General features: G+C 38.4%; 2 protein-coding genes across 5 annotated transcripts in view; one reads left to right on the top strand and one right to left on the bottom strand.

Moving 5' to 3' along the window:
- The window catches only part of LOC124147200 (sacsin-like), a 32,888-nt gene extending 23,519 nt beyond the window's left edge, over window positions 1-9,369 (top strand). For both annotated transcript variants that reach the window (XM_048403738.1, XM_046517836.2), the window contains one exon: window positions 190-9,369. In XM_048403738.1, coding sequence (XP_048259695.1) covers window positions 190-477 — 288 coding nt within the window. In that variant the 3' untranslated portion in view covers window positions 478-9,369. The remainder of the gene's footprint in view (window positions 1-189) is intronic.
- Window positions 9,075-20,943, bottom strand: LOC124147214 (F-box/WD repeat-containing protein 2-like). Of its 3 annotated transcripts, XM_048403875.1 has the most exons (6): window positions 20,829-20,942; window positions 17,614-17,982; window positions 15,847-16,083; window positions 14,027-14,330; window positions 12,060-12,813; window positions 9,075-11,051 (listed from the first exon to the last, which is right to left on the bottom strand). In XM_048403875.1, the coding sequence occupies exons 3-6, from the start codon at window positions 16,060-16,062 to the stop codon at window positions 10,910-10,912; spliced, it is 1,416 nt and encodes a 471-aa protein (XP_048259832.1). In that variant the 5' UTR covers window positions 16,063-16,083; window positions 17,614-17,982; window positions 20,829-20,942; the 3' UTR covers window positions 9,075-10,909. The 3 variants fall into 3 exon arrangements, with proteins under 3 accessions (XP_048259832.1, XP_046373811.2, XP_046373820.2); XM_046517855.2 differs by lacking the exon at window positions 17,614-17,982 and having other exon boundaries at window positions 20,829-20,943; XM_046517864.2 differs by lacking the exon at window positions 17,614-17,982 and having other exon boundaries at window positions 20,825-20,934.
- Between the last annotated feature and the right edge of the window lie 4 nt (window positions 20,944-20,947).

Here is a 20,947-nt window from a genome sequence, read left to right as displayed (position 1 = left end):
CCTAGTATTACTTAATATGAGTATATGTTAGTGTGCACCATATCATAGATGACCATCAATGATACATCTTTAATTATGTCGAGACACTGTACCAAGGTACCAAGAAAGAATGTGATAACTATGTCTGCTATTCTGTTTTCTACAATACATCATTCATACACACAGTTAAACAATAGGTGTGTGTTTCAGGCGTGTGATAAGGCAGTCAAGGCCCTTCTGTACTACAGAGACGCAAAGGAAGGAGATGAGCAGAGGACACAGGATCTCTCCTTGGTGGTGTACACACTGCAGGACAAGAGCATGCAAGACATGGTTCACAAACTGCTGAGTATTGTACAGAATACCAGCCATGCACAGTACCCAAAGAAACTGAAGTTCCCTTACATACCAGCAGAGACATTTTCCGATACAAATGCAGGAGAGGCTTGTGATATATCGGAACGTGTTCTCCAGAGAGCGGGTGAGCTCATTGGTTGAAAAAGGGAAGACATATGTTTAAAGCATTAAGGACATCATGAACATTGACCGAATACACCCTAGACCTGAATGACATTTGATAATAGGTTTACAGTGATACATGACAAATTATGTATGGAAGATGTTTGTTTGTGTGTCTAATGTGAACATACATGATTTTATCATGGCCTTAAATAAGCTGTATTTGAAAGAGTCCATTTATGTGTTTGTGACTCAAACCTAAAGCAAGTATGTATAAATCTATGCACATAATGATCATATTGTCAGAAATTAAAATGAATAGGACAAACATTGTAGTACAATGTTTATGTATCTATGCCCATACCAAGTGGATTTCACACACCTGACCTGCAGTGGATATGATATTTCCTTGTTTCTTCTATGTATTTTAACTTATGATTCCAATGTGTTTGTTTTAAAACAGTAGTTTCTTCCAATGTGCCTTTTTTTTTGTGTGAGTGGACTTGATAACCATCTCTACATTTTTGTCACATGAATTTACCCAGTACAACATCATAAAATCGCCTCTCACTTAAATACTTGAATATATTGAACATATTTATTGAAACTTTTCAGCACTGTAAATAGCCATGTATATACCTGGTATTTGAGAGGCCAACTTGTAGTAGTGATTGGTGATATATTATGTTTCACATAGCCATTTGGACAAAACAAATCCTGTTAATAAAGCAGTGAGAAAACTTCATCATAACCCTGTATATATAATGAATGATGCTGTAATTTGTAGGTTGACGGTTGAAGGTTGAACTTTGCTTTTGGTAGAGATTGCTTTGATTATGGAAAGTGGTTTGTCACTTCTATTGCATACAGCAACACATATGCTGCATATTAAGTTAATTTTCTGATTTGATTATCATCTTCATTATTGTGAATGCTTTGAAAAAGTGCATAAACCCTGAAAAGCCGCACTTTCTGTTATGTGAATTGATCCTAATATGTACATAAACCTAGGCAGGAAAAAATAATCTAGAAATTTACTTTTTTGTAATGTCCTTATGTCCTTAAAGGCTGACTCTGTTCAGAATGACAGAGAGAGGTATCAAGATATCAGACCTGTCCTTATTTTTACATTCACAAGATATGTTATGAGGTTGAGTTTTAGAGTGAGTGAAAGCTGTCTGTTGTTATGGATGCATGCTATACCGATGGAAAGTGATACGGGAGCAAGTGTTTGGAGAAGTGTATAGAATGAAAGTGTGTAGCCCTTGTTAACATGGGAATGCTGGGTATTGTGGACACTGCCCCTACTGCTCCTTAATCTCTCCAACTAGCATGTAAGTACTGTAATGTATTTTATGTGCTAGAATCCCTTTATTTGGCTGCATTGGTGGGGATATCGGTGTATTTTACTTCCATACAAATTGAAGCCGAGATTCTGAAGCATGGCGACTGTAAAATGGACTTATGTATATAGTGAAACGAACTGGTAACATGTTGTTAAGACTCAAGTGAAACCTAAAGCAAGTATGTATAAATCTATGCACATAATGATCATATTGTCAGAAATTAAATGAATAGGACAAACATTGTAGTACAATGTATATGTATCTATGCCCATACCAAGTGGATTTCACACACCTGACCTGCAGTGGATATGATATTTCCTTGTTTCTTCTATGTATTTTAACTTATGATTTCAGTGTGTTTGTTTCAAAACAGTAGTTTATTCCAATGTGCCTTTTTTGTGTGTGAGTGGACTTGATAACCATCTGTACATTTTTGTCACATGAATTTACCCAGTACAACATCATAAAATCGCCTCTCACTTAAATACTTGAATATATTGAACATATTTATTGAAACTTTTCAGCACTGTAAATAGCCATGTATATAACTGGTATTTGAGAGGCCAACTTGTAGTAGTGATTGTGATATATTATGTTTCACATGGCCATTTGGACAAAACAAATCCTGCTAATAAAGCAGTGAGAAGACTTCATCATAACCCTGTATATATAATGAATGATGCTGTAATTTGTAGTTTGAAGGTTGAACTCTGCTATTGGTAGAAATTGTTTATTATTATGGAAAGTGGTTTGTCACTTCTATTGCATACAGCAACATGCATGCTGCATTTTAAGTGAATTTTCGGAATTGATTTTCATCTTTATAAAAGTGAATGGTGTTGATAAGGTGCATTTGAATCAACCCTGAAATGTGTAATTGAATATTGTTGAACAATTAAGAATTGTACATATTTTGTAGATGAGATACATTATTTATGTAGGAGATATTAGCCACACTTTCTGTTATGTGAATTGAGCCTAATATGTGCATAAACCTAGGCAGGAAAAAATAATCTAGAAATTTACTTTTTTGTAATGTCCTTATGTCCTTAAAGGCTGACTCTGTTCAGAATGACAGAGAGAGGTATCAAGATATCAGACATGTCCTTATTTTTACATTCAGAACATATGTTATGAGGTTGAGTTTTAGAGTGAGTGAAAGCTGTCTGTTGTTATGGATGCATGCTATACTGATGGAAAGTGATACGGGAGCAGGTGTTTGGAGAAGTGTATAGAATGAAAGTGTGTAGCCCTTGTTAACATGGGAATGCTGGGCATTGTGGACACTGCCCCTACTGACCCTTAATCTCCCCAACTAGCATGTAAGTACTGTAATGTATTTTATGTGCTAGAATCCCTTTATTTGGCTGCATTGGTGTGGACTTGATAACCATCTGTACATTTTTGTCACATGAATTTACCCAGGACAACATCATAAAATCGCCTCTCACTTAAATACTTGAATGTATTGAACATATTTATTGAAACTTTTCAGCACTGTAAATAGTTCATGTCTGTACCTGGTATTTGAGAGGCCAACTTGTAGTAGTGATTGTGATATATTATGTTTCACATAGCCATTTGGACAAAACAAATCCTGTTAATAAAGCAGTGAGAAAACTTCATCATAACCCTGTATATATAATGAATGATGCTGTAATTTGTAGGTTGACGGTTGAAGGTTGAACTTTGCTTTTGGTAGAGATTGCTTTGATTATGGAAAGTGGTTTGTCACTTCTATTGCATACAGCAACACGTATGCTGCATATTAAGTTAATTTTCTGATTTGATTATCATCTTCATTATTGTGAATGCTTTGAAAAAGTGCATAAACCCTGAAAAGCCGCACTTTCTGTTATGTGAATTGATCCTAATATCAGACCTGTCCTTATTTTTACATTCACAAGATATGTTATGAGGTTGAGTTTTAGAGTGAGTGAAAGCTGTCTGTTGTTATGGATGCATGCTATACCGATGGAAAGTGATACGGGAGCAAGTGTTTGGAGAAGTGTATAGAATGAAAGTGTGTAGCCCTTGTTAACATGGGAATGCTGGGTATTGTGGACACTGCCCCTACTGCTCCTTAATCTCTCCAACTAGCATGTAAGTACTGTAATGTATTTTATGTGCTAGAATCGCTTTATTTGGCTGCATTGGTGGGGATATCGGTGTATTTTACTTCCATACAAATTGAAGCCGAGATTCTGAAGCATGGCGACTGTAAAATGGACTTATGTATATAATGAAACGAACTGGTAACATGTTGTTAAGACTCAAGTGAAACCTAAAGCAAGTATGTATAAATCTATGCACATAATGATCATATTGTCAGAAATTAAATGAATAGGACAAACATTGTAGTACAATGTATATGTATCTATGCCCATACCAAGTGGATTTCACACACCTGACCTGCAGTGGATATGATATTTCCTTGTTTCTTCTATGTATTTTAACTTATGATTTCAGTGTGTTTGTTTCAAAACAGTAGTTTATTCCAATGTGCCTTTTTTGTGTGTGAGTGGACTTGATAACCATCTGTACATTTTTGTCACATGAATTTACCCAGTACAACATCATAAAATCGCCTCTCACTTAAATACTTGAATATATTGAACATATTTATTGAAACTTTTCAGCACTGTAAATAGCCATGTATATAACTGGTATTTGAGAGGCCAACTTGTAGTAGTGATTGTGATATATTATGTTTCACATGGCCATTTGGACAAAACAAATCCTGCTAATAAAGCAGTGAGAAGACTTCATCATAACCCTGTATATATAATGAATGATGCTGTAATTTGTAGTTTGAAGGTTGAACTCTGCTATAGGTAGAAATTGTTTATTATTATGGAAAGTGGTTTGTCACTTCTATTGCATACAGCAACATGCATGCTGCATTTTAAGTGAATTTTCGGAATTGATTTTCATCTTTATAAAAGTGAATGGTGTTGATAAGGTGCATTTGAATCAACCCTGAAATGTGTAATTGAATATTGTTGAACAATTAAGAATTGTACATATTTTGTAGATGAGATACATTATTTATGTAGGAGATATTAGCCACACTTTCTGTTATGTGAATTGAGCCTAATATGTGCATAAACCTAGGCAGGAAAGAATAATCTAGAAATTTACTTTTTTGTAATGTCCTTATGTCCTTAAAGGCTGACTCTGTTCAGAATGACAGAGAGAGGTATCAAGATATCAGACATGTCCTTATTTTTACATTCAGAACATATGTTATGAGGTTGAGTTTTAGAGTGAGTGAAAGCTGTCTGTTGTTATGGATGCATGCTATACTGATGGAAAGTGATACGGGAGCAGGTGTTTGGAGAAGTGTATAGAATGAAAGTGTGTAGCCCTTGTTAACATGGGAATGCTGGGCATTGTGGACACTGCCCCTACTGACCCTTAATCTCCCCAACTAGCATGTAAGTACTGTAATGTATTTTATGTGCTAGAATCCCTTTATTTGGCTGCATTGGTGAGGATGCCAGAGTATTTTATTTTTGTTCAAACTCTGAAGAATGGCTACTGAAAAATAGACATATTTACAGTGAAATGAACTGGTAATATGTTATTAAGCCTGAAGTGAACCTGAAGTGAACCTGAAGCAAGTATGCATAAATCTATGTATATAATGATCAACTTGTCAGAAATAAAAATGACAAACATTGTAGTACAATGTATATGTATCTTTGCCCATACCAAGTGGATTTCCACACACCTGACCTGCAGTGGATATGATTTTTTCTTGTTTCTTTTATGTATTTTAACTTATGACTTCAATGTGTTTGTTTTGAAACAGTTATTTCTTCCAAAATGTACATTTTAGTTATATGGATTTATACAGTTCTACATCATAAAATCGCCTGTCACTTAAATACTATTGATTGATAAACATTCAGTTCTGTACACAACCATGTATAAACCTGCTATTAGAGAGAATAACGTTTCATCACTGTAAATAGCCATGAATATACCTGTTATTTAAGAGACCAATTTGTAGTAGTGATTGTAGATATTTTATGTTTCATATAGCCATTTGGACAAACAAATTCTGCTTCTAAATAGTAAAAAGAACATTATTGCGAATATCGTAGATAAGGTGCAATGGAATACACCAAGAAATGTGTAATTGATTATTGTTGAACACTAAAGAAAATTGTAAATATTGAAGATAAGGTACATATGTAATTTTACGAGATATGTGTTATTTGAGAGGCTAACATATAGTAGTGACTGATATTTTGTTTCACATGGCCACGTATCTATACCCATACTATGTAGATTATCACACACTTGTCTTTAAGAGGATAGGATACTTTTTGTTTCCTTGTTTCCTTGATGTATTTAACGATATGATTTAAATGTGATTGTATTACTGTAGTTGAGTTGGCTTGAGAAGCGATATTTGTAATCAGTACTTCAATATATTGGATGTCTGAAGGTGAGGGACTGAGAATTTGTATAATTGTTTAGCTACAGCGGCAAAACCAAACTGTATTTGATTAGTATTAGGACACAAAACCATTTCCATAATCATAAAAATATCTGGATGTGCACACGAAGATTTTTTGTCAATAATGTTTTTTCACGAAATTGCACGTCACTGGTTAAGCCTGATGTATTTAATGGTGTCGACACATGCATATGAAGAAATAGAGAAGCAGATGTGGTGAAAACACAAGGCTGTCAGAATGTTTCTGGGTGTAAATAAGAACACACGTGTAGTTACATTAAATGGGATTGAGTTCTGTTAACGTTTGCTGAGTGTTGCGGGTTGATATTTACAGATGCATCGTGTTTCAAATACAACTAAATCGTGGGATTAGAAATATGTTCGTATATTATGATAGTAAACATTTGTTAAATAATGATTGGAAAGTCAAACGTTCTTTTGCATATCTGATGCAATTCCCTATTTTTGACTTTTACTATATGTACCCATGTTTTTTCAGGTGAACAATTGACTTGCCTGTGCATGTGTTTGTGACGGGTGCCACCGGTGGGGCAGGATACGCTAACCTTTTCGCGAACACCTGGTATCATTACTATTTGAATGTGATTTATGAACACATGCTCATGATATAGTCAGAATTTTACAATCGACTCGGCTTAATGCAGAGCTTACTTTTGGAAATGCAAAGGGTTTTGTCGCTTTATTGTATAATGTATTTGTATTTATTGATATATATTGCATTGATGGTTTGGATAGATGAGGGGCTTGGGTGACACAGTTTATTAAAGCGAGTTGGGGTGTTACTTCCCTTAGGCATAAGGCGTATAGAAACTGATGGTCGTAGGTTCAAATCCCATATTCGCCTGATGATGTTTGTTGGTTTCTCAGCATCATACTCGCTTTTCTTGGGATTCACCTAAGTAATAAACGTCGAAGACCATCATCACTCCTGGCTTTCCTACCACATTAAGTCGACACTTCGTGATATAACTGGAATACTGTTCAAAGCCGCATATAACTAACTCTCTTGGATATATGATAGAACAAGTTATGGGATGGCAGGTAACGTGCAACAAATACGACAGTTAAACACGCCAAACGTATTGGCAGAACTGAGATTTTAAACCAAAATTTAGATGGGAGTTTTACCTTTATTTTGCTTAAACTTGCAGATCTAACAAACGGCCTCTATAATTGTACCTGTCTGACAGAATTTGCAGTTTCAGGGAGTGTTGAAGGAGTGCCATTTTGCAGTGTAATGTAGATCATACTATGCACTGTAGTTTTGAAAATGTATCTAATGAACGTAATTCTATTTTAATGTTTAATAGAAGACACAAAATCTTTTTCAATTTCTACTTACTTCACATAACTGTTTAGTATGCCACTTTATGTATTTTATTTTTGTCTAATAAGCCAAATTTGGATGATCGCACATATTTCATTATGCAACTAATTAATTCTTTTACACATATGCATGACTGTATAATTAGTGTTCTTTATCTTAACATAAACTATTAACATTAACAGGAAACTATAATATTTCTATTTGTCTTTTATCAAAATCCATGTTATCTGTATCCAGTGAATATTTTTTTGTGTAACTATATTGACCTGCTTTGAAAACGCACAAAGATGAATCCATGAAAATATCAAGCAAAACATGAAAATACCCCATGGTTAGGACTTACGGAAGCTCCAAAACGTAGGCGTAGGACAAGCTGTTATCTTGACTGATACTGTCCATGAGAAGGCGTTGTGTGGCATTGCATTGCAGCCAGGGACGGTCATACCCAGTACTTACTTTGTCTTTGGACCCCTTGTGTGTTCCATTTTCCACTAAATTAAAATTGTGTACTTTCCAATGACACTTGTCATTACTAATGTGGAACTGAGTGTGATTGTAGTACAAAGCCAACACCATATAAAATTTGGTTTAGTGTCAATTTCACTTTTTACCTCTGGTGCGTTTTCAATGCGTTGCAGTATATTTAATTCTTTTACACATATGCATGACTGTATAATTATATATTGTTCTTTATCTTAACATAAATGATTAACATTAACAGGAAACACTAATATGTCTATTTGTCTTTTATCAAAATCCATGTTATGGTATCCAGTGAATACTTCAGGATAACTGACATGAGGAGAGGCATGCATGTGCTCAGTTGATATAAATGCACAGTGACCAACCATGGTCCTGATTCCAAATTCAAATAGCCAATCTATGCAACACCTGGGCAGATGTTTGGCCAAACCGGAAGTGAAGTAAATAAACCGGAAGTGCTTATATGACTTGTTCTTAAGGTCCCTATACAGGCACAGGACAAGATTGTCCTGCATTAGAGCTGTTCTGAGGCATTCAGGAATACGTGGGTTGGGGCTACTTCTGTTCTGGCATGATAAATTTACATTTGTATTTTTGCAAAGATGTTTATTTATGTGCTTTATCTTGGATACATTTAATTTAGTGAAGCTGGGTAGATAATAAATACTTTCTTTAAACCATTATTATAGAAATCCATGTTTGTTTTGGCTGTTGTCAACGCTGCACTCAGAACTATTACATCTACTTGAGTGCCTTTTAACTAATCAAGGGTGGACCTGACAATCCTGACTGAGAAGGATGACCTATTCTAACCCTGAATTCACCCAGCGTGTATAACAAGTGGCAGAACAAGAGCTAGGAGCCCCAGGTAAACCTGCTGGAATGGAAACTCCTAACTAGATCTGCCTTTCGTATATTACATGTGTATCTGATGCACCAATTCACTGCTTGAGTCCCCAATATTCTCCAGAAATATTTTTTGAAATCCCAGTCACAAGAAATGGTCACCTACCATTGAGTTATTCTCCTTTGGATGAAAAGGGCTTAACTTATGGAGATAATTGTATTGGCATGTTAGACCTGTCCAAATGCATCCAAAAGACACATAAGAGGTAGAATGTCCTGAATGCACATTGTATAAACATGGTAAATTGATTCTGGTACCATCATTTGTATACTTTGGCCTCCGAAATTTGGTGTCAAACTCACTACTGTGTTACAATGAGACAGATTTCATGATTTTGTAACTTTGAAAGTGTTACCAAAATAAAAATATTCTTTTCTTAGAAAGTCTTTTTATTCATTATATTATTCATATAGATATTATTTCAACAGTAATAAAATAAATCAACAACTGAAAATATGTTAAACAGTAAAATAATTATCGTAATACAATTATACAGTTTTTGATCAATCTGTACCAGCTGAATAACAAGTCATTTCTTCAACTTTGTATATATTAGTTTCCAAGAATCCCATTTCATTAAAATCAGATCTATTACTTCAATATGATTCTCAATAGAAACGAACAGGCCACACTGTTAACATGGTTAGACTGTTGTGAACGTAATATACCGGTACACCCTGTTGTTTCTAGGAAGCCATGGAATCTACACCCAAAAGGGAGTACTGTCCAAGGAGTATCTGTGGCGTGTCAGGGTTTCTCTTGGTGAGATTAAACTAGTAGATTAAAAAATGAAACTGAATTGTTGTAGAAAGCTGACATGCATCCTTCATTTCGACTGAGGGGCAAAGCTGACTCTGGGTTTGCATCATGGGATGGTGTGTCAGATCTTCACACAGATGAATATCATAATGAAGTAAAAGATCAGATTTCAATGTCCTAGGACACAGACAAGAGTCTGATGGTAGTCTGGTAAATCAGGCTCGAGTCAAATAAGTCAAATGCTCCATGAATAGCATGATGTACTGATATAATAAAATATATCAAATGTCAGAAAAATATAGAATTGTGCTTGTACAGGATATAATATGTCACATTGAGAAAGGAGGCTTCATCCCCAGCCGATCAATTGAGACAAAGGGAGGCCACTGTTGTAGACTTTAAGTATGGTCTAGTGGATGGTCTCAAGGGGACATCTCCTCAATCACCAGCAAGTGTTGGAAACAGCTGCCTGCTCTTGTCCTGTGACTAGTGATATTTATTCATTTGAGACTCTTCACTTGAGACTTTCTTGAAACTTATTTCAAACTAGGGTCTCAAATTTGAATTTAAAAGGTGGCAGTGGACATTACATAAGCTATAACAAGACGGATGGACTGACACAGGTTGACTGTTAATAACAAGGGGAGTGCACAGTCCAGCAAACCCACTGCATTCCCCATCTGGATCCGCCAGTGGGACAGGCCATTTTATATTCTAAAGGGGGTGGGGGGGTGGCTGGAAGTTTTGTTTGAACAGTTTTTCAGTCAAAGGATCCAAACATACACTTATTGAAAGGAGGACTAACAACCTGTTATTTTTCAGGTGGTCTGTTTGGTGACTTGGTTGATGCATGTCATCGTATCCCATTTGCGTAGATTGATGCTCATGATTTCAACCACTGGATAGTCTCAGCCCAGAATATTGCTGAGTGCGGCTTTAACAACAAACAAACAAATAAACAAACAGAGCATCCAGCATATCCATGGCTAGTTAATTTTCTTCGTTTTCTGGAACAGATTATTTTTATGCTAGCATAAGAGATATTTCCTGCAGGAGAGTACTTTTGAAGAGCTACAACACACCCTGACCAGTTTCACATATGAGTTGTTTCAGACACTGTTCACCACATGAGCGATGGGCTGATGTATGTTTGACTGTGGTCAGAGTTTCCAGTTGAGCAGCATCACGTGACTAGAGTTCTGTAGACAGGCTGCCATGACAGTGCCCTCTGGTGGAGTCCCGTTGAACCCATCGAGCCAAGATCGCTCACCAAGGGTTAGGGTGGCGCCATTACGGGTAAACCTGAAGTAGAATCAAGTGAGTCAGTGAGTCCTTGAGTTTCTATGCACTATTGCAATCTGAAGATGTCTTAGAGTTTATTTGATTATAAACCAACCAAAAAACAGTTCAGTATCCAGTACTCAACAGTTTGTACATCAGTGTTTGAGTGAGTGACTCCAGTGAATGTTGGCTGTCGGCAATATTACAGCTACGTCACAGCTACTGCCAATGATTGGGTCAAGGCCAGGCAAATGGGAGCTTGCAAGAGTAACAATCCCATGCATGATAACAATCACACGATCAGCAGTCACACAGTGACCATCCAATCTTCATTATAGACAATCATAACATTCTTACGATAAGCAATTAATATTCGAGAATGTTTTGAAGTTGAAACCTCACACACACAGTGACCATCCAATCTTTTTAGACAATCATATCATGCTTACGATAAGCAAATAATACTCAAGACAATGTTTTGAAGTTGGAACCTCACACACACACACAGTGACCATCCAATCATTTAAGACAATCTTAACACTCTCAAGATAACAGGACTGGGACGGGCAACTCAGGAACTCAGGTCGGGTTGTCCTGAGCAGGACCCAGGTACCCACAGGACTACCCGAATCGTGGTTAGTCACATGATATATTGTTTAATGACAAAAACTCACTATAGCTCAGTGGTTACACTTCAAGTCGCTAATGTTTGCATTTCTTTCTGACGATGCACACATTCTGTTTGACTTGTATATGTTTGAGTAAAGATAAAGCTTCAGTCAACTTCAGTGTACTCATGATCTGATCCTATTATACGTGTATCTAAATAATTTTGGCCAGAGCTGCGGTAAAACAATTCCCAATCAGCCATTTTGTTTCCAACTCTTGAGACCTGCAGTGGGTACCCGGGTAGGGTCGGGAAATAGGGGGTCGGGTACCTGGGTAGTAAATTTGGACTCATCCCAGCCCTACAAGATAATCAAATAATACTGGGGACAGTGTTTTGAAAGTGATGCCACCCCTACTCACCGACAGAGAGGAATGTTGACTCTTGCCACACAGCAACACTGACTGAAGCTGAACAGGAACAGCTGGTCAATCTCACTGGAACTGGTGAGGGCCGCAAACTTGTCCCCCGCCCCAAGCAGCTGACACCGGAGGGGCGTGTCCCCACCCAGGGGCACGGTTGACACCAGGGTGAGGCTGTCTCTGGTGAATGTATATGTCGATATCTCGTTACATAGTTCCCTCTCCTTCCATGTACACAGGTGGAACCGGCCTGGCTTGCTGTGGGAGAAGGACGTTATCTGTAAACCCATAAGTTTCTTTGTAGAAAACAGCTTCTCACAATGCCCTGTAGCATCACTGCACCAAACATGGCAGATATTCTTATCAATGCTGGCAAACAGTAAATCATTTGATGACTCTACTACACTCAAGAACTGGACTTTCGTGACCCATTCAGTGTGACAATCTTCTAAGGAGGTCAGGAGGTACGGTTCTTCATGTTGGCGGTGCCAGATTTTCACCGTCTTGTCCGAGGATCCGCTGATCACTAAACCCGAGTCATGAACATCAATGCTGAACACGGCTGATGTATGGCCAACTAACCAGTAACATGATTCACCAGTTGACAGTTCCCAGCATGCCACAGTGCCATCAAAGGAAGCAGTATAAACGTGTTTGGGGGTAAGTTTAAGGTCGGAGACTGTGTGGGTATGCATTTTGTGCAGCAATCGGCCTGTATGAGCATCCCACACTCGCACAGATTGGTCATCTGACCCTGAAACAACATGATTGGACAATTATGAACCAATGATAACATAGACTTACATATCACTCTCACACTGTCATCTGGGCCTAAATCAACTGTTTAACATGTGGTTATATAAACATAACATTTCAAAAGAACCTACACAGAAAACAACTCATTGAGATGTGATATATTGTGTGCGTATTAAACAGTCCTTAAATTAATTTTTAATGTAGATTGAGTCGCTTTGCTCGGGAAGCGAATCTTTAATAAATATAACTTAAGAAAGATCCAGATGACCTGATTTTATTAGTGTGCAATTGTATCAGTATTTTTTGGCTGGGAAAATTGAGATAAGATTATTTTTATCAGGTCACATTGGAATGAAAATTGGAGTCAGATGGGAGATGAAAAATAGAAAAAAATAGGGACAGCCTTACATATGCTTACTGTGAAAACCTGGCAATCCCACATAAATTGTCAAGATAAAACAAATCTGGATTAATGAATCACCATTACTGAATTATGTCGTAGACAAGACATTCCTATTGGTATTTGATTGTGACAGAACAAAAAGATAAATAGTTTCGTTTTGATGTGTCTTACTGTTGGATATACCTCCACTGACTATCGGTTATGAAGCACTTTGTCCAGTGCAGCAACGTGGATTGTGAGTTTTTTTCATTCCTAGTATTCATGTGATCTGTCCATAAATAAACCATGTCAATCTCTGTGGGTGTTTTCATGTACGCTTATCACGTTGTATGTCAAGTGAGACAATTCATGGCACCCAACACACTGCATACCACCAATGACCAACTGTCAATGGCAAACATTACTATACTACTTGTATGGAAAACTGGGGGACAAACCAACAAGGTTTTACTGTATATAGTGGACACCATTATGTCTGAAGTACATCACCCCACTCACACACAATCCAAAACATATAAAATATACATTGAATGGTATAAGAAGTCTGAACTGATGTACAATGGTCTGTAAATAATCGATTCTGGACCAAACAATCCAGTGATTGACACCATAACCATCGATCTACACAACTGGGATACAATGACATACATCAACCTAGTAGTCAACGAGGTTGACCACCTAATCCAATTAGTCGCCTCTTACAAAGGTTGTTGGGGACCTATATTCTTACCCTGAATCTCCATGGATACATCTAGAGAATATCTAGTAGAATATGAGCATGCAATGAAAGGAGGATTCGGGTCGGTACCTGTAGCAACTTTGCCATCTCTATAGCAAACAGCCATCACTCTGTTGGTGTGCCCTTCCAGTGACTGATCTACAAAGCAGCTCCCCCGGCCAAAGTTGTCAAGGAGCTTCTCCACCTGTTGATACAGCATCATGTACTTCCTGGCTGCTCCACCGTAGTAAACCACATCGCCAGCACCTCGCTGTATCGCCTTCATCCACCACACACGTGCTGCCCCCTGGAGGATGGCGTTCCAGGACTGGCTGACGGTGCAGCAGTCCAAAAGGGTGTGTCCTGGCAGATACTGCAGGATGTGGTACGCCACCTGGTGGGAGAGTGAGCCAGACTGAATATTGTTCTGCATGTTTACACTGAGTCAGCAGTATTACAGCCATATCAGTATTATCACGACACCCTGTAATTGATATTATCATCACTTGTGAGAGAATTTGGCTGTCTGTCGCCATTTGATAAAAGCCCATCAAGTCAGGTGTCTGGCTTGTATAAGCATCATGACGTCATAATGTTTGATTTGACCCTGTCACTACACAGGTGACGCTGTTCACACTTGGAGTTACCATGCTGCAAGTTGGATAGGGTCACATGATAGATCTAATTGTCACACACAATTATTTCACCAAAAATAAGTCTTGTATGGGATTTTACGAGCTGATGCATGAGTCGACTGTTATGTCAATTTATGTGAGAACGTGAGTCTGATGCAAGACACATGAGTTGAATGGTATGTCAATTTACGTGAGATTGTGAGTGATGCAAGACGCATGAGTTGACCATGTTTACTGGTATGTCAATATACGTGAGAACGTCTCTGATGCAAGACACATGAGTTGACCATGTTGACTGGTATGTCAATATACGTGAGAACGTCTCTGATGCAAGACACATGAGTTGACCATGTTAACTGGTATGCCAATATACGTGAGAACGTGTCTGATGAAAGACGCATGAGTTGACCATGTTGACTGGTATGTCAATATACGTGAGAACGTCTCTGATGCAAGACGCATGAGTTGACCATGTTACCTGGTATGCCAATATAAGTGAGAACGTGTCTGATGCAAGACGCATGAGTTGACCATGTTAACTGGTATGTCAATATACGTGAGAACGTGTGTCTGACACAAGACGCATGAGTTGACCATGTTAACTGGTATGTCAATATACGTGAGAACGTGTGTCTGACACAAGACGCATGAGTTGACCATGTTGACTGGTATGTCAATATACGTGAGAACGTGTGTCTGACACAAGACGCATGAGTTGACCATGTTGACTGGTATGTCAATATACGTGGGAATGTGAGTCTGACACCTGACACAAGATGCATGAGTTGACTGGTATGCCAATATACTTGAGAACGTGCAAGTAAAACATACTAAATTTTATCACAGCTGTTAATCAGCAATGATGAATTATATGCATAAAAATATTTCTTCTAAAAAAAGAAATCTCCAATGAATTACCATGTTCTTGTTAACTTGCCATGTTAAAACATATTTCTTTTCCACTTTTAGTAGCAGTACTAATCTGATCACCTACAGGGAATTTAATGCGAACTTGTTTGCAAACCCCAGTTGCAGCCTTTTGCAATACCATGGGGAGTACAATTGGGATATGATAGATATGAATCTGAGAGCTTGTTTTTGTTGTTTTATGATTAATATTATGACCAATGATCTATGTCGTCCGGTACGAGGACACGCCATCATCCGAGTCACCAAGTCTGACTACCTGTTCCATTAAGTTGCCTCTTATAACCATCATATGTTGGGGCACCCATTCTAACCCTGAATCCCCTCAGGGGAGTAAACATGACCCACCTCCTGAGGTAGAAGACCGATGTAATCCCGGTACAGAAGCTGAGGTAACCGGGTTGACAGGTGATTCAGCTGGTGAGGTCCACTGCATGATATCAGTTTGTCCAGTGTGTCATTTCTTTGGTCATTGGAGAGAAGCAGAAACTTCTTTGATACACCATCCAGCCATTTCTGAAAGTCCTCATTGGGCACACCCTTTAAAGATCTTTGGTTTGCCATGACGTATGCATGCTAGGCACACTGTAGAAAAGAAAGGAAATAATTACAAACATTTGAACAGTTTTTCAGTTACCGGTACATCATGGTGTGTCAGCTTAAGGTGAGAAGAGGGCGGTCAGTTAACCTAGTGGTTAAAGCGTTCACTCGTCACGCCAAAGACCCGGGTTCGATTCCCGACATGGGTACAATGTGTGAAGCCCATTTCTGGTGTCCCCCGCCATTATATTGCTGGAATATTGCTAAAAGCGGCGTAAAACCATACTCACTCACTAAGGTGAGACAGGTTTGTCAGCACTGTACCTGTGCTCGTGGGTTTCACCGAATTGACAAACGTCTGAGACCTGCCTCACTTTGGGCTTTCCTCCCACATTAAGCTGACACGCCGCGATATAACTGGAATACTGTTAAAAGCGGCATTAAACCCAACTCACTCACTCACTCACTCATTTTCCATGTATAAAGCTGAAGTTGGACTTATTGATGCCCTGAAAAGTCATTAAGTTATATCACAGCTTGATGTGGCAGGAAAGACAGAAGGTATGCAGGTTGTGAAGGCATGCATGTGTGCCATGTTTACCCTTCAAATCGGTTATAGGACGATCATAACTGGGGTTCAGCTTCTGTCACGGCTAAGGCTGCACCTCTGCAGGCCACATCTACCACCTCAACCACTGTTCAACTATGCATGTGCACATACACGGACATTATTACACGTTGGGGGGGGGGGAGAGTCCTTATCGAATCCAACTGGAAAGCCAAAACACACAGCAGTTCTGCCACACTTTTGTATAAAGGATGGTGAGACAGAACGTTGGTTTGGCGAATTCTTGGGCAATGTCAGGCATTTCAGTGTAGGTCGAGATGATTAGTGTGCTGTCAGGGTAAATACAATCCCGATGAGATGGGATGGGCAATTCCGTAATGACAGGAACGTTGGAGGCAAAGCCAGGGGTTAGTCAAGGGTAGGAGATTTTATCCCGGGGTCTTAACTGTCCCTCCTGGTAATGTGGGCAATCCCCACTGGTTCCAGGGTGCTCCATGGACTGTTTCTCTGACAATAGGTGCGTGTCCATATGATGTAATGATTCGCCTCACTCCCTGCATCCACATTCGATTTCCATTATGAAGGCACTTTGGAAGTCCAGTACTGCATGCTGTCCATGGAAACGAACAAGGTTAGTACATAAGGTCCTGGAGGTGATTAATGCAGTGTAACAACTCCAGGCTTCCAGGTGGTAACTGTCCCAGAATATCCATATCACCCGCAACAAACTGAGGGAGGGGTCAGGTCGTCGTAGTTGACATTTCCGTGACAAATTGTAGGGTGAAATGCACATGTGGCCAGAGCTGTGGACAATTGACTCTATCCATCAGCTTGGTGTCTCTCCCCTACTTCATGCTACTAGGGTTCTTACCATCGCTCAGGTTGTCTTAGCTGACATTTCTGTTGAAAATCTGTTGGCTGAAATGCACGTGGCCAGAGCTGTGGATGATGGACTCTATCCATGAGCTTAGTGTCTCTCCCCGACTTCATGCTACTTGGGTTCTTACCATCGCTCAGGCCAGCCGACTCCACCACCAGCTTGTCACACGCACCGATCTGTATGTCCGTCCGCCGTATCCTGTAGTTGGGACAGTCTCCATAAATCCAGCAGATTGAACGTTTCGAATAGCTGCACCCCAACACTTATCATCGCCACATGTTCTTTGTTGAGCATAAAGTGGGCACATGTGCGGCAGCTCCGGTAACTTGCTGCTTAGTGTTCGGCGACTGAAATTTCCTTCTGCATCGCCGCATTTTGTGTCCTGTGTTCCATTTCTTGCATTTCTAAGCTTTCTAATTAAAGTAGCAGCTTCTTGATGGGGCCCATTTGGAGTAGATGTTGTCAAGGACCGATCCCCCTGCTGGGAGCCAGAACGCTGAAGTAAAGAATCGTGCTCTAGTTCGGCCATGTTCAAGTTTTCTGCAGCTGATAAAGTCGAACTAGCACTTGTCAGTACATTGATCATATGTAATCCTGAGTAATTAAAAATTCCTTGTTGTCTTAAAGGGGCACTGATCTAAAGCAATTCCCCGGGACTGGTTGTTGCCTTTGTTATTGTTTTTTCCCAGTGAGTACCCGGATGTATAGCAGAAATCTAGACTAGTTCGCAACCTCTGCTGCGCCATTCATAAGCGCATTAGTCACTTTTATCAGTAGTAATAAGGGCGTATGGTCACATTGATCAACAAAATGAAATACAGTTTTCAAGATAATAAGGAAATGTAGGTATCTTTGTGGGTAGCATCGGTAATGGTGACGAAGTTTTGATAAGTCACTTGCTTGGTAATTTTGCGATTTTCGTTTACACTATTTTGACTTGCAACACAAAGTAAATATTTCACCTGAGCATTGCTTTTTTTATAGTGTGTATATTTTTTTACTGAAAAAATGTGTAACATTTTAAAATTTATTAAACGTCTAAATATTCAGTTATTTTACAAAGTGACTGAAAAACATTTCCATCTGTATTATTATGATAACAAATTCCAAACATTTTGATGTTTAATGTCATCACCAAGAGACTGAAAATGTTACGTTGGAAAGTACATTTCTATGTTGTTTGGCTTCTAATCCTACTTAATAATCTGTTGTGATGTTTTTAGGCCCTTTTGATCCTCTTAATCAATTTTAGACAATCTGGACAGATTTTTCAGTCAAGATGACTGAAATATTTACAGATTTTATAAATTGCCTGAGAGAATCACATTTTACAAATTGACGGTAATATATACACGCTTACAAAGGAAAAGTCTTGTGAAAACAATGTCTATCGCGCATTGAAGAATTTACCAGCCAAGACGTAGAGGAACAAGAACGAATCGGTTCAATGCTACAGCAAATGAAGGAAAACAAAATGCAAATACCATAATTACAACCTACCAAATTTATGTGTATAAATTTTAGGCAGCTTCCTTGTTCAAGGAATGTATCCGTGAATATCCACACAAAGGAACAATATCCCACTCGTCTGCAGCTGTACAAAGAAACTTATTCGATGTCACGTGTCTTTGTAACAATCAAATATTTTAAAAGATATATATCGTTTCGGGATATAAATAACCCATGTTCGTTTCTCAACTGATCACTTAGATTGTTTCACGGTTTTCACATAGGTGTCAAGTCTCAAGGGTCGGCTGAGAAAGCCCATGTGACAACTATTTTCATAACGCCCACGGTTCCTAAAAAATACATTGAGTGATAGATAACAATGAGCAATCAATCAACGTATTATCAGTTAACCCTTTGAACAAAGTATGTTGTTTTTACATCGGCACTTCACGCCATGATATGAGTGTATTCCCTTTGTTTTAGTAAACCTAGACATGTAAACACTCACTTTTGACATATCCACCGTGCAAGATAACAGTGATTAATCAATCAACGTATTTTCGGTTAATCCTTTGATGACTAGGAAGGATCCGTTGATTTACAAAAAAAAGTAAATCAACTGATCATTCACCTCTTGCTGGGCTGCCACGTACATATTACATAACACACATTTCACCTCACTTCAAACCTGGATTTAGATTGAATATTTACCCCAGACACAATAAATGCCAAATGTGAACCTTTGTCAGGTAATCTAAGTGGTGCTACCACTAACTGTACCTGTAATAAATTCATTAACTGAGCATCAAGTGAATGACCGCAAATACACAAGTGTAAGGTTATACCAGAAAACGTGGATGACAACAAGGGAGTAGTAATCGTATTATCGACGCAATCCGCAATTCACTGCATGGATACTTTTTTTTATTATTAAACTATAACCATCTGGGGTAATTCCAAATGACGACATCCGTTGAGCTCCGTCGTTCTTTTTGTCTGTTTGTTTAGGCTGAAGAAATTGATTAACATGCGCCCTTTGTCGAAATCTTTATAGATCACAGTTAACCAATCAGTGTTCAAAAATGCGTAAAACAAAATTAATATTGCCTCAAGCCTCCAAGTCTATTTAGCTGTCCTTGCAGACGGTAGCCCAGTCTCTGGTCACGCTCAGTTGCGTTGCGTATCATCCGGGTACTCAAAAACAATAACAACCAGTCCGGGGAATTGCGTTAGATCAGTGCCCCTTTAAGGTCAACTTTTACCGAGGCAGCACTGCCAGGCATGCCCAGAGTCACAAATATCCAAACTTAGCAAGGCGATAACGACTGAACATTGCTCACTCATTAAATCAGCAAATACAGTGAACTATACGAATTGACGAATATAACGAACTGTTGTTTATGTCCAGGCCATTTGCTGTATAAATGCTGTAAATATGCTTTTAACAAACTTCGGTTATAACGACCTAAACTTAGCAGTCCCTTTGAGTTCGTTATAACCATAGTTTATTGTAGACCTTATTGTATCAAATATAGGCCTATATACAGTATCAAGGACTACAATCATATATGTTATAACCATAGTTTATTGTAGACCTTATTGTATCAAATATAGGCCTATATACAGTATCAAGGACTACAATCATATATGTTATAACCATAGTTTATTGTAGACCTTATTGTATCAAATATAGGCCTATATACAGTATCAAGGACTACAATCATATGTTCACACAACAGTTTGCTGTCATTATTGTCATTAGTCTGCAACAGTTGAATATGTACCAACGGGTCATGTGTATAAAGGTGATTCTCTTAATTTTGATAAATAACACAAAATTCAGGAGCATTAAAATTAATCACATTAATGGTTAATATATTAAATATTACCTACTGGTATTTATCTCATTTCCGTTTCACCTGAGACCAAAACCCAAACAAACAATCGGTTTGTCTCGGGCATATCCGTACGTTTCGAGTTTATTGCACAAAACGAAGAGTTCCGACAAGTAA

The sequence above is a fragment of the Haliotis rufescens genome, unplaced genomic scaffold (assembly GCF_023055435.1).
Source record: "Haliotis rufescens isolate VD_foot unplaced genomic scaffold, xgHalRufe1.0.p SCAF_1, whole genome shotgun sequence".
Lineage (NCBI taxonomy): Eukaryota > Metazoa > Mollusca > Gastropoda > Lepetellida > Haliotidae > Haliotis > Haliotis rufescens.
The sequence above is the reverse complement of the archived record's forward strand: the minus strand, read 5'-3'. Positions and strand labels throughout refer to the sequence as shown.

Coding starts and splice junctions, on each gene's coding strand:
- LOC124147214 (XM_046517855.2), bottom strand. CDS start 16,062: ATGGCAAACCAAAGATCTTTAAAGGGTGTGCCCAATGAGGACTTTCAG. Junction 14,331..15,846: donor TCGGTCTTCTACCTCAGGAG/GTGGGTCATGTT, acceptor CTCTCCCACCAG/GTGGCGTACCACATCCTGCA. Junction 11,052..12,059: donor GTCAACATTCCTCTCTGTCG/GTGAGTAGGGGT, acceptor ATTCTACTTCAG/GTTTACCCGTAATGGCGCCA.